Source organism: Pundamilia nyererei, unplaced genomic scaffold (genome assembly GCF_000239375.1).
Source record: "Pundamilia nyererei isolate P.nyererei 1_Seehausen unplaced genomic scaffold, PunNye1.0 scaffold00105, whole genome shotgun sequence".
NCBI lineage: Eukaryota > Metazoa > Chordata > Actinopteri > Cichliformes > Cichlidae > Pundamilia > Pundamilia nyererei.
In genome coordinates this window covers 1,860,104-1,875,780 of record NW_005187506.1, presented here as the reverse complement: position 1 = coordinate 1,875,780, position 15,677 = coordinate 1,860,104, and the positions used below count along the sequence as shown (strand labels likewise).

At 43.8% G+C, this 15,677-nt stretch overlaps 1 protein-coding gene across 2 annotated transcripts in view; it reads right to left on the bottom strand.

Annotated features, from left to right (window-relative positions):
• Nucleotides 1-4,072: 4,072 nt before the first annotated feature.
• Nucleotides 4,073-15,677, bottom strand: part of mmp24 (matrix metallopeptidase 24) — a 70,512-nt gene continuing 58,907 nt past the window's right edge. For both annotated transcript variants that reach the window (XM_005740890.2, XM_005740891.1), the window contains 3 exons: nt 13,697-13,835; nt 9,798-10,064; nt 4,073-5,931 (listed from right to left, as the gene is read on the bottom strand). In XM_005740890.2, the coding sequence (XP_005740947.1) occupies nt 5,567-5,931; nt 9,798-10,064; nt 13,697-13,835 (771 nt within the window). In that variant the 3' untranslated portion in view covers nt 4,073-5,566. The remainder of the gene's footprint in view (nt 5,932-9,797; nt 10,065-13,696; nt 13,836-15,677) is intronic.

Sequence of the window (15,677 nt, the reverse complement as noted above, 5' to 3'; positions counted from 1 at the left end):
ACAAATTGTAGCAAATTAAACTAACTAGTGTCAGTATGACTTTATTTCAAATGGACACGTTCACTGACCTCATAATATTACATTAGAATATTTATTATTTATTTAAAAGTTTTCAGCCTTTCACATCTGATTAGTCCGACTGAGAGGCAGCATTCAGATGCCTAATTGAGCCTGACGTTAAAGGTAAGCAGGCTACAAGTCTGTCTTTGTGAAACCAGCCCTCAGTCACTCATGTCAACCTTCACAGGAGCCTGAAAAAGAAATACGAGTCAAGCGACCCACCGTAAAGCTGGCAGCTTTAACCCGAAAAGTGCTGAAAAACCAGCACCAAGAACTGCATGAAAAGTGTTTCTCTCAACATGAACAAATACTGCTGAAGTGCCCTGGAGCAAGGCACTTAATCCCAACTGCATCGGTGCAGCGACTCGGCGGCCTGCGACATGTAAGAAGATGTAAAGAGATTTTTAATCTGCCTGCTACCGTCATACATACAGTAAGTACATGACAACAACACTGACATTAGTAATAATGCTGTGTGCGAGCTAAATAACAGCACTCTGAGACTGTGGATCAGCACCGAGAGCGAGCAGAATGACGTAGTTATTATTACACGCGTGTGCGCTGAAGCGGGGTGGGAACCCCTCGTTAGTGTTAGCGGCATGAAATGTTTACTCCCTCAAGGTGAAGACACAGCAAGAACACTACAACTCTCTATCTCCTCCTCGTCTCTCAGAGCAGCTATGACAGCGCCGAGCCTGGAGCTACGCTATTTACAAACCACAACAAACAGCCAACTACCAGCTTAACAAGCTCGAGGATCACACGACATCTGCCCCACGTTTCCTCCAGAAAAGTCAGGAAGGCAACCAGCTAATATACCCGTCGAAGCAGTTTACAGTTCATCAGCTCTGTTCATGTGCAGCATGTCTTTAAGCTCCGTTTTTAAAATTAAGATTTCAGTGTGACAACAGTATTAAACACTGACCTGCTGAAAAAGCCTCAAGCTGAGCATTTTCCTCGTTGCTATCAAGACGTTTTGACCAACAAGAGGAGGATCTGATTGCATGTTATTGACTAACAACGTGACCCATATAATGACCATAACGTGTTTTAATCACTCAGACGTGAGACGAGTGACCACAGAGTCAACAACAAAGTGTTTACTGAGGTCACAGCGAGGAGCATAAACGTCTGCACGAGTCAAACCCGGGCAGCCATCAGAAACTTTGCTTTCTTTTTACACAGAAGTGCACCATGAAAAACAGTAAGTCACCTTTTTGGTCATCAAGAACTGACAAATAAAGTCATCTGACCAAATATCAATAAGTATCCAAGTTAGCCTTCAGTTCATTGTACAGCCAGCTGTTTGTCCTCTGCACGACTGCGGTACTTCGTGATATCCCAACAGAAAAGCAGTCAAACTGTCGGTGCACAGCCGCTGAAGTTGGTTCATGTTCTGAACCTTAAAGTTTCTTGTACGCCTGTGAGAACGGTGATCGTTTCTAACTCTTAGTGGAGCCGCCGTGTTTGCTTTTGCAGCATTTGTACATGGAAGTGTCCGATAACACCCAACCTACTGATGACAGCACACGTGACCCCGTCGTTCTCATTACTTTTCAGAGCGCAGCTTTTCAATTTTCCTCTTTTTAAATTTCACCCGCCGAGGAGCTCTGTTCAAACCATCGAGCTGAGAAAGCACAAAGAGAAAAGACGCGTTTGGTCCTGGAGGCAATTTTCTTTGGATAGACGTTCGTGTTTCCGTTAGCTACACGACCCTCCCAGCAGACTTTTTCTGCATGCTGTAAACAGGCTTAAAGGTAAAAAAGCAGCAGAATGTCTTGTTCTGCATTTATTGGACACCTTCAAGGAACAGATATGCACTTTCCCAACCTAGTCGAAATAGTGCTGCGGGGTATTGAACGCCATCGATTTGTGCTGAATGCTGCGTGTGCTGAATTGCTCTCGACAGCAGCGAGTAATTGCAAGGATATACGCCGCGAACACATTCAATTACTGCAGGACAGAGAGCTTTGTGGATGAGCCGACGAAGGCGGGGTAGAGAGAGGGAAAGCTTTTTAAATGTTTGGGGTCTCGAGTAGGTTGGTTGCACCTACTTGTGCAGGAATCACATCATTAAGTGTTTTAGGAACAAGATAAAACAGGGACATTGTGTTTGCCTGGGCTTAAAGCAGGCCTGTATAAATGTTCAGCTGCGTCTGGATAAACAGTGACTCAGTCGGGATGTCCCAGCGGTGTTTTTTAGCTGGAGGTGCGAGGTCACGGACGGGGGACTCCAAAGCCCCTTTGGGGAGCAGAATGGCCTCCGCACGACCCATTATGAGTCATGTTAGGAGGGTTAATGGCATTTAAATGAGCAGCGTGTGTTTAAATAAAGCAGCCTTTATAGTTAGCACCGCAGCGCTGCTGGAGTGTTACATAACAGCACTGAAATCTGCTTCTTTGAGGGTACATCGCTGCCTTTGCGAGGCCAGATGGATAAAACTTTTCATCAAACAGCACAGACATCTTTATGTTGGCGTCCCGCTCGGCAGCTGTTAGAAACGTCCAAACTTACGCCCTAAAATTTTTCATTTCAAAGGATTAAAGTGGAAACAGATTGGGTGTAGATTTCAGTCTGTCCTAACAAACCTTAATGTACCCAAACACATATCGTATAACTTCCCACTTTAAATGCATCCATATAACTTCATATTGTGACAGTTGACTGAGCATATTTGCACAAAGCTAACACGTAAAGATGTTAAAACCATAAAACCTGCCAAGTCAGAGCTAAAGACGAAGAGGAATATTGGCACTTTTTCAAACCACACTGTAGCCTCCACGGTGAAATCGCTTGTCAAATCAAATTTATCGAGTTCGTGGTGCTCACTGGACGTGACAGAGGGCTTCGTACAGATGGATTTAAATCCTAAAAAAAAAGACAGGAGAGGAGCCCTGATGGATTCAGGAGGAGGTCGAGGGGGAAACGATTAGAAGGACAAAGAGACGAGAGGCCGGACGGATGAGGAGAATTACAGCAGGACAGCGAGAAAAGACAGTCGGATTAAAGCGAGGGATGCGAAGGGCATGTAGCCCCTATTAGAGCTTTGTGAACAGAAGTACTTCATTAAGCTTGGTCAATGTCGCGGCGCCGCAGCCGGCATACTAATGCAGACCCACGCTCTCCAGCTCCCTGCAGTCAAACCTCTCCTTTAACTTTGTGTTTCCTCCCTTTCTTCACTGTAATTAGTCTTTCATTAATGACATTTATAGAAAACTGAAAATATGCTTTGGAAGAAACATCTCTGCGAATTTGGTAAAGTTTCCACCAAATCATTTTTCCATCGTGTTAATAGACTGAAGGTTGCATCTGGTTTAACCGCATCCTGCAGAAATGCTCGTGCTCAGTCTCTCCTTATGTTGAACTGACGAGGATACTAAGGCTATGTTCACACTGCAGGCGAAAGCGCATCAAATCCGATTTTTTTGACCCTCTGTGACCCATCTATCCGATCCTGGTGTGACAGTGTGAACGGCACAAATCCGATATTTTCAAATCCGATCTGGGTCACTTTCGTATGTGGTGCTGAATCCGATACCTATCCGATGTTTCAGAAAGCGACTGCTGTTTGATGGTCACGTCGCATTAAATTCGTCTTTTACGTCACCGACACAAGACAGACGCCAATTATCAGCGCCGGAGAAGACACCGCGAACGCTTCCTGGACATCCAGTGTAGATGTCAGTGAAACTGTTGGGAAGACAACGTTGGAGAAACGTGAACATTTTATTTGTTCTGTATAATCTGCAGATTCTGACAGAAATCTGCTGCTATCCTTTGAAGCAACACGCTCCTCTAAAACAGCAATAAGGATCATTATTAGGTTATTTACATTATTATGTAAATAACAAAATAACTTAAAGCAAAAATTGGGAAACGTAAAGTCCGAAGTCTTTATATTAAGGCCATCAGTCAAACAATACTGTTGCTCTGGGTCTGAACAGAGCGCGTTGTGTGTGACATCATTTTATTTGTAGTGTGAACGAGCAGACAAAAAAATCGGATTTGAGCATTAAGACCTGCAGTGTGAACGTAGCCTAAGTATCCCTCACCAGGTGACCCGTGCAGTCGTAAGTAATCGGTCACCACACCGGTAAACATTCACAAATTTTTTCTAGTTACAAAGAGGCTGCCGTCTTATTTTCACTCTGATTGGGTCACAACTAAAATAAGTTTGATGTGCGTGCTGTAGTAAAACACAAAGTCAAAGGTGAGAATAAATACTGACTATTATGTAACATTTAAGAGAAGCTCTGAAATCATTATTAATCACATGTATGTTCAGAGGAGGAAGAGCCAATCAGACACGAGGTTACTTTAAAGTTCATTCCTCAAAAATAAACCCTTACAATTTACCCAGTGATATGTTTGTAGCTGCATAAACACGAGTAGCTTTTCTCTTCGTGTCCAGTAACAACAGTCCGATATATTTTATAACATATAAAAAGGGACAGAAAGAAAATCTCCTGCTGGTAAAAAAGTTAAGTCAAAGAAATGGTTTTAAAGGACCTCTGAACTTTCTGTTGTGGTTAGCACCACTGCTACATGCCATGAAAGGAAACAAGATTCAAGTAAAAAGCACAGCGAGGGCATGAATCCTTTTTCCTGGTTCATGGTGCTTCATGAATGATATTTTCTACAATCATTAAAAAATGTCTCATGAGGCGTTTCATAGATTCATAGAGCTCCTTAAATCTGAGAGGATGTTTAAGAAGTTTAGTGTTAGCATTTTGCTAAGCTGTAGAGCTTTTCCACGTCTATACGCCGATGACTTGCTATTCTACGCCTGCAGAAACCAACCAGTGTAAACAGGCAGTGTAAACCAGTGCATTTGCTTTTTGATTTTAGATGGACCAAGACAATAGTGATGTTTTTGTGAATGATGAAAAAAGAGAGAAAAAGGTCCTCTTTGACAGTTTAACATCTCAGAACAGCTGAACGCAAATCAAACAAACATCAGTGATCCACGGAGAGATCCTTGGTTTTTTGTTATGGCCTTTCTACCTATATTCTATTTTCAAGTTTGATATTTGAAACTGTTTCTCTTTTTTTCTTTAAATTTCATCTGACTTGTAGCAGTTCACATATACAAGTTGTTAAAACAAGCTTGGAGGTGACATCTGGCTTAGAGGAGCATCTTTCTTTCTCCACTCTTTTTAAATTTTCACTGAGCAGGAGAGCGGTGTGTTGTACGTCCCAGAAGAAGGTTTCAAAGTTCATACGATCCCATTTTAAGTGAAAGCACAACCAGAAAGATGCATTTTGAAGTCTTTTAGATCGTTCTGGATGTGCTATAAGAAACAAATCTCTCCCACTCTGAGCCAGAAATCTGAATCCACTCCCAAAAACACATTTTGAGTGAGCCTACATCTTTAAGCAATTGTTAGCGTTTTGTCCTTTGCTAGCATTTTTGGCCATTAGCCTACATTAGCTAGCTAACGCATGACTACAGCTCGACCGTCCTTCAATCCACGACCTTTGACCTATTCTGAATCAAGTTGGCTGTCATACCCACTCCTGAACAGGGTATTTATAGTAGTGCTGTGTCATGGTGTTTTGCTGCACTCCTTTGTTTTTAAACTGAAAGATCGTGTACACGAGCACCAGGATGCACAGCGACAGAATGCAAGGGATCACCACGGCGATGGCATTGACTGTCGGGGGGACGTCGTTGATGGTCACAATGATGCCGACATCATCCGGGGGCAGCTGGCGTTCCCCAGGGTTACCGTTGTTGCCGGAGCGCTCCATGTCGGACTGGTCGCAGCCCATCCAGTCACGCAGGATGGACTTTGGATATCCAGGCTCCACAGTCAGCTTCTGGTTATCGAATTTCCAGTACTCCTTCCCCTTGTAGAAGTAGGTGTAGTCTGAGGATGGGAAGATGCAGAGGCAGGAGGATGGGAGAGTGATATCAATGAAAGACCAGAGCAGAGGAATCAGTCAGGTGAACTTTTTTTTACTGAAGCAAAAATAAACAGAAGACACTGAAAGTACAGCAAATTAAGCAACTACCCAACGGCCTCCGACACTACAGGGACCCAAAAGACTTGAGGATATGTTGCTGTGTCTGATAAACGTGGCTTGGTAGAGACACACAAGGTATCTTTGGGTAGACTTCAGATTAGTCCAATTTAGTTTGTGGAAGGACTGGCGGTGCATTTGTAGGTTTGTGTAGAGTTTTGGGAGCTGTTCCTCGCTTTCTTTAATTTAAACCAAGCTAATCTGATTGCATTCAAAACCAGCGGCAAAATAACAGCGTTTGAGGCAAAGATGTAGACTGACTGCAAACTATTCATTGGCTGGACTTTGGTCAAGTCTACTTAAAACTTGTTCCAAAAGGAAAACTGTGACATTCAAGACACTCTGCTGCTTTCGAGAAAACGCGTGTTCAACATTTGTTGCCCTCCAACAAGTCTTGCATCTCTTTATCTGTTATCTTTTTATATATTAGAATAAAGCAAACATAAATAAAGGCTTCTTGAAAGAATGAATGACAAGAGAAAAAAAGTTGCGACTCAAATTCAGGATCTCCAGCCAATAGTCGCATCCCCGGGTTGATGATGCTGACATCAGAGACGAAGAGGCGATGATTATGAAACTAAAGTTTATCACACAATACATGAGCCATAGTTTAGATGTACATACATATAAATGGCTCTAATGTGTTATCACAAACAAACACGCTCCAGTAATACTAGTTATTGTTGTGTTTGTCATTGAGGCAGGACACAGAGGCTCCACCACGTCGACTTCTGTGCAGTTAACTTCATACCTGTTCATATGGAATTTCCACATATTTGACGCACTTTAAATATAGCATCTTGTAATTTCCAAAACGCTGTTTGTTTAGCATGTAGCTAAATAGAAATCAGCACTAACCCCTAAAGCTATTTGATTTTGACCTGCTGGACGTTACGATGTCAGAGTCATGTGCCCAACCTTTTAGCTTTTTTAATTAAGAAGAATCGTCAGCTTCAACATAGCCGCTGTATCATCGCCCTGCAAGCTTCAGCGCTCCAGCTGTGAACCATCTTAAACATCTACTGTGGTACCACAGGACCACAAAACAAACACTTCTCAACCATATTACACACATATTGCATGAGCAGCTACTGGTTCAGTGTCAGAAACACTCGAGGTTTCTCGGGTGAAGTGGCGCTGCACTTACTAACACCAAACAGCGATTAACAGGAAACTCCTCGAAAACTGTCTCCGAGGGAACGAACACGTCCATGCACGGCACAGAAAAACGCCGTCCTCCACTCTGAAACGGAAACTCATCCGTCTGCAGCTCTGGTGTGTCCCTGTGGTGGTGGATCTTATTAGAGGCAGTATCGTTTCTGCTGTGATGTGGCGGCTGTAGGCAGCGACCATATTCTGGTCCCAGCAGTGGATGTTCTCACTGAAGGACGATGTTATGCAATGCCTGCGAGACGGATGCTGTAACAGGAAACACTCAGCGACACGTAAAGAGAAGAGTGCATTTGTTAGCTAATATTACTGTTTTATAAATATCAGCTGTTTCCTCTTCAGGCGTGTGGAGGCAGCCCTTCAGTTCAGCAAAGAGACCATCTTATAAAGTCATGCATTCAGATTTTACTGTAAAAACAAGCAGGTGGTTGGACGTTCTTTAAAAAATGAAACAACTTCGGGGCTCAATGGATCCTCCCGGTGGATCAGTTCGTCTCCACGGTCACTTAAATCCTGTTTGTTGTTACTGGATGTGCCAGCTATGATGTCACTAGAGCCCGTCGTCATTTAACTGGTGGTAAACAAACCAGGTCCAGTTTGTAATAAAAGCTAACGTTTGCTCTAAGATGTTGACACGCTGCTCGTCTGCACACACGCGACGGTAAAGACCTTTGAAGGTTTTCCTGAGGACACGAGGTGTCAAACATCACTCTGGTTGTTGCTCTGGAACAAATTCTCAATAACAAGTTGTGCAAGATGATGTGCAGCGTCTGGCAAAGCAAGAATTTCTGACGCAGCGACTAAAACACGGTTTGAACCCAGCTCTGTATGTTTACTCCTCCACAGACTCCACTGTGAGGGGATCACATGCCGAAGTAGCAACAACAGAAAACACCCACAGGGCTTCTTGTGCCGTCTGCCTTTTCGTCTGCTCCATCACCTCCGAACAGCCCCGAGGAAACCAACGCACAGTCGCACACATTTGTCTGTTGCCTCTAAAGTCCCTGCAGGACGGTTTCTCATCTTTGACACCACACCCGGCTGGCCGTGTCGTCCTGTCACCACGTCGTGCAAAGATCGGCCTCAACTCCACAGAGGAAGCCGCAAGGTCACAAGGTCACCGCTCAAGGAAAGGAAGTGACGATGGACAGTTTTCTGTGTCTCACACCTCTGTCGCTGCATTTTATGACCCTGCAGCATAAACAGCCGACTAACAGGGTTTTTACTCAGGTGTCCGAACGTACACGAGTATTTTTGAAAACGCAGATTTTTATATGCGTTTGGACCTTTCGTCCACACGTAAACGGCGTTTTTGATCACTGAAAACTGAGATTTTCAAAAACTCAGTTTTTGCGTTTACGTGTGGACGAGGAAAACGGAGATTTAGCAGATAGAGACAAAACACTGCTGCTGTCAATCTATCTGCAGTTTGTCCACGCTTACATACACACACAGTTACTGTCCCTCCATTTACACAGACAGGCGTCAGAGTGAACATTCAACACAGACGCTCTCACAGTCCTGACGTCGTCGCTTTTGAATAAATGAAATTGTTTTAAATTAAAATTTGTGCATGCTGTATGCATTTGGTTCATTCCTAAGTTGTGAGTCTACACCAGCCAAAATATTGTTTTTGGTTATTGACATTTGAAATGATGACTTGAAAAGTAGCACAGAAGTAAAGCCTGTTTACTATTTCCCGCCCTGACTTCTAGACTTCTGATTGGCCAACATTTCTACACGGCTAGGATTTGGCCTGTTCTTGACAACGTTTGACGTTTTTGCCGTTTACATGTTGACAGAGATATTTTTCAAACCTGCACGTGTGGACGTGGCCTCAGTGTAAATATAAGCTGCTGATTGTGACTCTGCATTGCAATTCTTCTTCAGTTTACAGTCAGCTGAGTTCTATGGATTTTTGAAATGGACGTATTTTTCTGTCAGCGCTATGTTAAAAGTAACGTTTTTGCATTAAAATTGCTTTTACCTGATGTCTGTATATTATGTAACTGCCTGGAGTCAAACTCATAAAAAATAGAATTTAATTCAAGGAAGTTTATAAGAAAACAAATGTAGGAGACAAACGGTAAATATGTTGGAAGAAATTATTGCTGTCTGCGTTAATCTCGCTAAAATGACATTAACTCCATAAACGCATTAATGCGGCAAATCTCTGTTAGCGAGGTACCGCGGATCGCCCCGTGTGTGGGGCTGCACGGCGCCAACGCGTTAGCACGGTTAGCTCGTTTAGCTCGTTAACACGCTGACGCGTTATTATCAAATGTCCAAAACCTTTTGTTTGATCTGTAGTAGAAATTCTTCTTCAGCTTGCGTGAAAATCAGTGTCAGAAAAGTTTAAACATTAACACAGAATCAAAGCTAAATTATACTGAAACCATTGTTTTTTCTCGTGTTTTGAAATCTCTCAGCTCCAGTGTTGCCGTCGTGCACGAGGCGACGCTGAGATCGATGAAGGATACCTCAGATTTGACCGGATCTCGTCTCACGCCTGAAACCAAAAGAATAATTAGCTGCCACTCACATCCCTCCCTGCTGATGAAGGCCCCCTGCGGAGCGTCCGGTATTCCCTTCCACACAGTGATGGGTTTGGGGTATCCTGCGTCGGTGGTGTGCTTCTCCTCGTTGTAACGCCAGTACTGGTCCCCTTTGAAGAAGTACGTTTTCCCGACGGGCTCCCAGCGCAGCGCCGTGTCGATGCCACTCTTGGGGAGGGAGCTGCCCAGCTCAACCAGGCTGTGAGGGTACCCTGGCTCAGCCGTCACCTCCCTGAACACCCAGTATTTATCACCTGGAACCAGCGTGAAGAAGTAAGTGAGCATTTTAATATTTTCAGTTTGTGTTGTGATCTTACAGAAGCAGCAACAGAACTGCCATAAATGCAGTTCCTTTAATGTCCACTGGGGGCTCCAGTGAGTCAGGCCCCACAGACCCAGCAGGTTTAGTCTTTACGCTTAGATTCAACCATAACGACCTGGCTGCCTCCATCTTCTTTATACAGTCTGTGGTTCTGAGCACAAATAGCTGCTCTCAAACTTTATTGACTTGAACTAAATTATTTATCCTCCAAACAGTCTGAGAAAATGTGTTTCTCCCTCAGTTTCTCAAATGATTATTTAATATTTGAAATTCCAGATATAGATCATCAACAATCGATTGTTCTCTGGCAGACGGCCGATCCGTCTGCCAGCTTTTCTCTTTGTAGGTTTCAAAATAAAGCCGCTAGCTGCCAGGAACACTAACAGAGGCGAAAACACGACCTCCCCGGCGTCGTATCATAAATAAGAATCTTTATAGATACTCTTGTTTTTGGTGGTGGGGTTGCACAGGACAGAAGACTGAAATTTAACAGCCGTGGTTAAAGAGCGTCGATTTCCACTACAGCGAGAAAACAAAGATTAAAACAGCTGCTCTGTAGCTTTGTTAAATATTCAGCTCTCACTGTTCGGAAGAAGGATATGGGCGAAAACGCAAAGAGACATTAAATAAATAAAAGTACTCCACGAAGCCCCTTTTAAAGGCTGATTAAATATCCTGCTGTGACAGACGCTCCTTTAGGAAGCCTGTACTGATCATCTGGAAAAACACACACAGTAAAAACAAAGATTAATACAAAGCCACTGAATCCCAATTATGTCCTTTACAGACACTAATAGCTACTCAGCAGGCATTTAAAGCAGTTTGTAATGTACATTATGAATTAATGGGTAGATTTAAGCAGGAAATTACAGTTTCTGATGTTTTTTTAATGTCTTTTACATCCTTTAACTTGAAGGCTTCTAAACTGGAAAGTTTGATTCAGACTTATTTAAACATTTTGGTACAAATATGTGTTTGTCTTTGCAGTGTGTGTGAGTGTGTGTTCATATCTTTGTGGGGACCAAGACTTGTAGGTTTGCTATGAGTTTGAAGCCATTTTTGAGACTTAAAATGTGATTTAAGTGTCAGGGTTACAATTAGGTTATGGTTCGGTTGGGTTAGGGGAGGGGCTTGTGTCAATTAGATGCCCCCACAAGATATGAATACCCAACGTGTGTATGTGTGTGTGTGTGTGTGTGAGAGAGTCAGCAGCTGAGAGCTCAGACAGAGCAAAGCTATTAATTTCTGCTCCTGGCTGGCAGAAGACGTCGATGAACGAGGGGTCCAAAAGTCTGAGAGCACGGCTGAAAATCCTTCACTTTATTTCATTTACTTGAGAATTTACCACCAAATGTTTTATTGCAAATGAAAATATGATGTGACGGCGTTCCTCAGAGCTTCCCGTCACTCAGTCCTTGTAAATGTTCAGTGGGGTGAGGTCGGGTTACGGCAGGTTTTTCTCTCCTCTCGTCCTGCCTGTGACACGTAAATCAATCTGGACAGTTGATTTTGAGGCACGTCCTAAAAAGCACCTGGAGCAGAGAGGAGGTCGCACAGGTGTGTCCTTTTCACCTGTGGCATGAGGCGCCCACACATCCAGATCCTGTCAGGAGGAGGACTGCTTCTTGGATCTGTGTGGCTATCCTACCCAGCTTAGCCCCTCCCATCAGCGACGTGAACAGAGGATGAGCTGGTTAAACAGTCCATCGATTCTGCTTTTACATACTGAAGGTAAAAAACACTTAAAAGGACACGCCCACGCGTCCTCCAACATGGCGTGCTGAGATTGATTTCCGGTTCACAAGCAGGAGGAGACGAGGAGGGGCAAATTGGAGAAATGAGAAAAACCCTCAGCCAGAGTGGGTCTGATCCTGGTGCCTCTATCAGTGCACTTCCTGTTTTATTTTGAAGGTTGGATGTGACTTTTTTTCTCACTGTTCTTTCCTGAGAGTCCGTTTGACTGTCAGCTCCTCGCACTCCTCGTTTTTCTGGGATGAACCTCCTTGTCCGTTTGAGACGTTCCTGCTGCCATCGGCCTGCAGCGCTTTTTGTTGTTAATCATTAATCACGTGTTTCTTTGGCTCTTTTCTCATCAGTGTGACGCAAATCTAAGATTAAGATTTGAACACAAGTGAACGTGATGTCCTCAGGAGTGATGCAAAGACAGAGTGTGTCAGTGCTGACGGGAACGTAAGAAAGAGTGAAAGAAATCGAGAGACACAGTCAGCAGGAAGGGGACGAGGGGCCTTTGGGCCGGGTGCTCCCCGCCGCCACACCGTTCTCTATTTTACACTTTATTAAATATCAGGAGAAGGCCGGCATGCAGAGAGCAGGACAGAGCCTCATAGCGCTGAAGCAGGTGGCAGATTCTGGAGAATTTTTCAGCTTATTAGGTAAAATCAAGAGATTTTTTTAGAGCAGGTAAATTCAGTCTCCGTGAAAATGAGAGACACAGAAATCTTTAAGCTCAGACTGAAGGTGGAGGAAGGAGTCAGACCTGAATTTATATTCCTCTGTTTGATTCTGCATACCTTCTCATGTAAACATCACACAACTGTTAAAAAAATCTGATTTAGATTTGGCTGATGTTCTTATCAACATCATCTTTTGTGCGCCTCAGGATGTCTGTCACTGTCACGCTAACAGAAACTGACCTGAATGTCATGTGGAAATGATTCAGCAGTGTTGGGGAGTAACATGTACCACTGTTACGTATTTAAAATACAAAATATGAGTAACTGTATTCTGTTACAGTTACCGTTTAAAAAGGTGGTATTCAGAATACGTTACTAAATACATTTTGGGGCATGTAATCTGTAATCTGTAGTGGGATACATTTTAAAAGTAACCTTCCCAACACTGTTATTCTGGGTGTAAATGCACTGATCCAACATTGAAAGGACAAGAGGACCAGCAGCAGCACACACTTTGCTCACCGCTTGGTCGACATCACAGAGTTACCTCCCTGCAACTTTGTCGACTTCTCAAAAAGCTAAACGACACTTAAGGATCGCTGCTTTGACACAATGGAGGACAGCGAGTTTCCATCACAGAGGCACAAGAACGATTTAGCATAACGTGACTTTGCTGAGAGATCTCAAAATATTTGAAGTGGTGCACGAAAAGCCGACCGTCAACACGACAGCAGGCTGAATTTAAATGTAAGGCTTTTGATTTTTATACACCTGCTCTCAGAAAACAGGCCGAGCGTGTGATGCCTGTTAGTACGGCTGCTAAATTATGCAAAATAAATACGTTTGGTCAGTAATGAGATCACGTAACATCAATTCAATATGAACCAAATGTCCCTCAGTGAGTTTACAGTTTCATTGAGGGTCAAATAAAATTCAAAGGCAAAAGGAGTGAATCGCTGCCCGTGCCTACTCTTAGAATGCTCCTCCATCTGTTGATGCCATTAACAAATACGACAGTTATCTATACATGTGTTTGGACCCTCAGAAATAAAATCCTAGTTCCAGCAGGACTGTGACGCACCGATATTAACTGTTAGTCAGTGTAGGAAAAAGGAAACTATTTGTATACCTCAAATTTTATTCCACATACCTTTGAAGAAGACAAATTTGCCGTCAGTCCTCTCGTAGGCGGCGTCGATGCGAGGTGGCAGGCCTTTCCAGAACTGATCGATCTGCATGGGGTAGCCCTCCTGCACCTTGTTGTTCCTGAGACGCCAAAACCACCGGTCCTAAAAAAGCCCCACAATTCATCCATAATTAGACAAGCGTGAGAAGGAGTTACAGGTGACCTGAGGAGAATCTGAGTCATGCAGCTGGTCATAAAGGACGGTGAGAGGAGAGCGAAAACTGGCAGAGATAAAGAAGATGTGTCCTTAGTGACGGTACAACAGTGAAGTCCTCCAGCAGAACCGGAAGTGCTTAATGTGTAACAGCTGAAGCACAACAGTTATTATCAAATATTCTCATCGTTAACAAAGTTGGCTTCATTTTTTTTATCTGGAGCTTTTGTGGAGAATGTGTTTAAATGTTTTCAACAAAAGAGAGAAGCTCAGAACGACAACAGAAACCACTGTGAAGGTAAGAGGAGAAGAAATAACTGGAACAAAAGACGAGCAAAGACGAGACAGAGACTGAGATGTGAAAGAAATGATTATGCAAGTTAAGAGGAGGACTACAGGGAGGGGAGGCAGCAGGAAAGAGATGTAAAAAGGAGGAGAGGAGGCGAGCATAGAGGAGAGAGGGGAGCTGAAGAGGAGGAGAAGAAGGCGAGCATCAATCTGAGCTCATTATCATTTGGCTTTCGTGAATCTAGGACACAGCCAAGCTAAGTCCCCCCGCTGAATGATGTGCGCGCGCACACACACACACACACACACACACACACGCTTGTGCTTCTATTTTTGTGGGGACTCTCAGTGCTTTTCCACAGAGGAACAGCCTAAAAATGTCCTCGCTTTCTATAGCTGTCAGTATAAGTCGGGTGCACACGCACGCGCGCTGCTTCTCGCCTGGCCTAACATCATCGAGTGGACGCTAATGCTTTTCTGTCTGAACCCAAACAGAGAAGAAAAATCAATGCTTTGCATTCAGCAAAGAAGCCATGAGTGCTTCTCACAGAGGAAACATCCCATAATGAGCGTCTCCTTTTAGACGCCCACCAGCTCTCGCTGCTCTTTATGTCCTCGCGTGCCCCCGTCCTCCAGTTTAAAGGAGACAAAAGATGCTTGTTTTCCTGACTGATGATGGTGCATTCAAGGACCCAGTTCTTCCGTGGAAATGGCGGCTTCATTTTGAACTATTATTGATATTTATTGGATGCTTGTCTGTGTCATTCAGGGGCACACGAGAAAAGCTTTGTTTTGTTTATTACATGTTAGTGCCACCATCTGTTTTGTAGGTGGCATCAACTTTATTTGTCAAAGGAAAACCAAAATGAGCTTTGTGGGTTTGTGAGTTTTTAAAGTGGCCCAATTTTGTGTTTCTTTGTTTCCTGTCATATTTCTCCTGTTTAGTGGTGGGCGTTCATATTAAAGAGGTTTCTAATAATAGATGCAATCCCAGTGCGCTGTTTTAAACACTCAGTTTAACCCTGCTTTTAAAACTCTTGAGCCTGTATGATATTACAGAGAGGACATATCCAGCATAGTCATCTCAGGTGCAGAAGCTCCGCCTACCCGCCTTGTGTTTTTAAAAGGAAGCCGATCAGAATACGACAGCATACATTAGTACTATTTTACATTTCTGACTTAGTTTGACTCAAGAATCCATGCTGGCCGCTGATCTAGCAGCCACAGGATCCTGTTTTAAGTGATGATTGAAGATTTTCTACTGGTTTTGTCACAATCGTGGGGGCGATCGTGGCTCAGGGATAGCTCAGTAGGTAGAGTGGTGGCCCCATGATCGGAAGGTCGGGGGTTCGATTCCCCTGAACAGCTACCCTGAGGTACCCCTGAGCAAGGTACCGTCCCTACACACTGCTCCCCGGGCGCCCAATGGCTGCCCACTGCTTCACTGAGTGAATGGGTTAAATGCAGAGAGCGATTTTCCCCACGGGGACCAATAAAGTATAC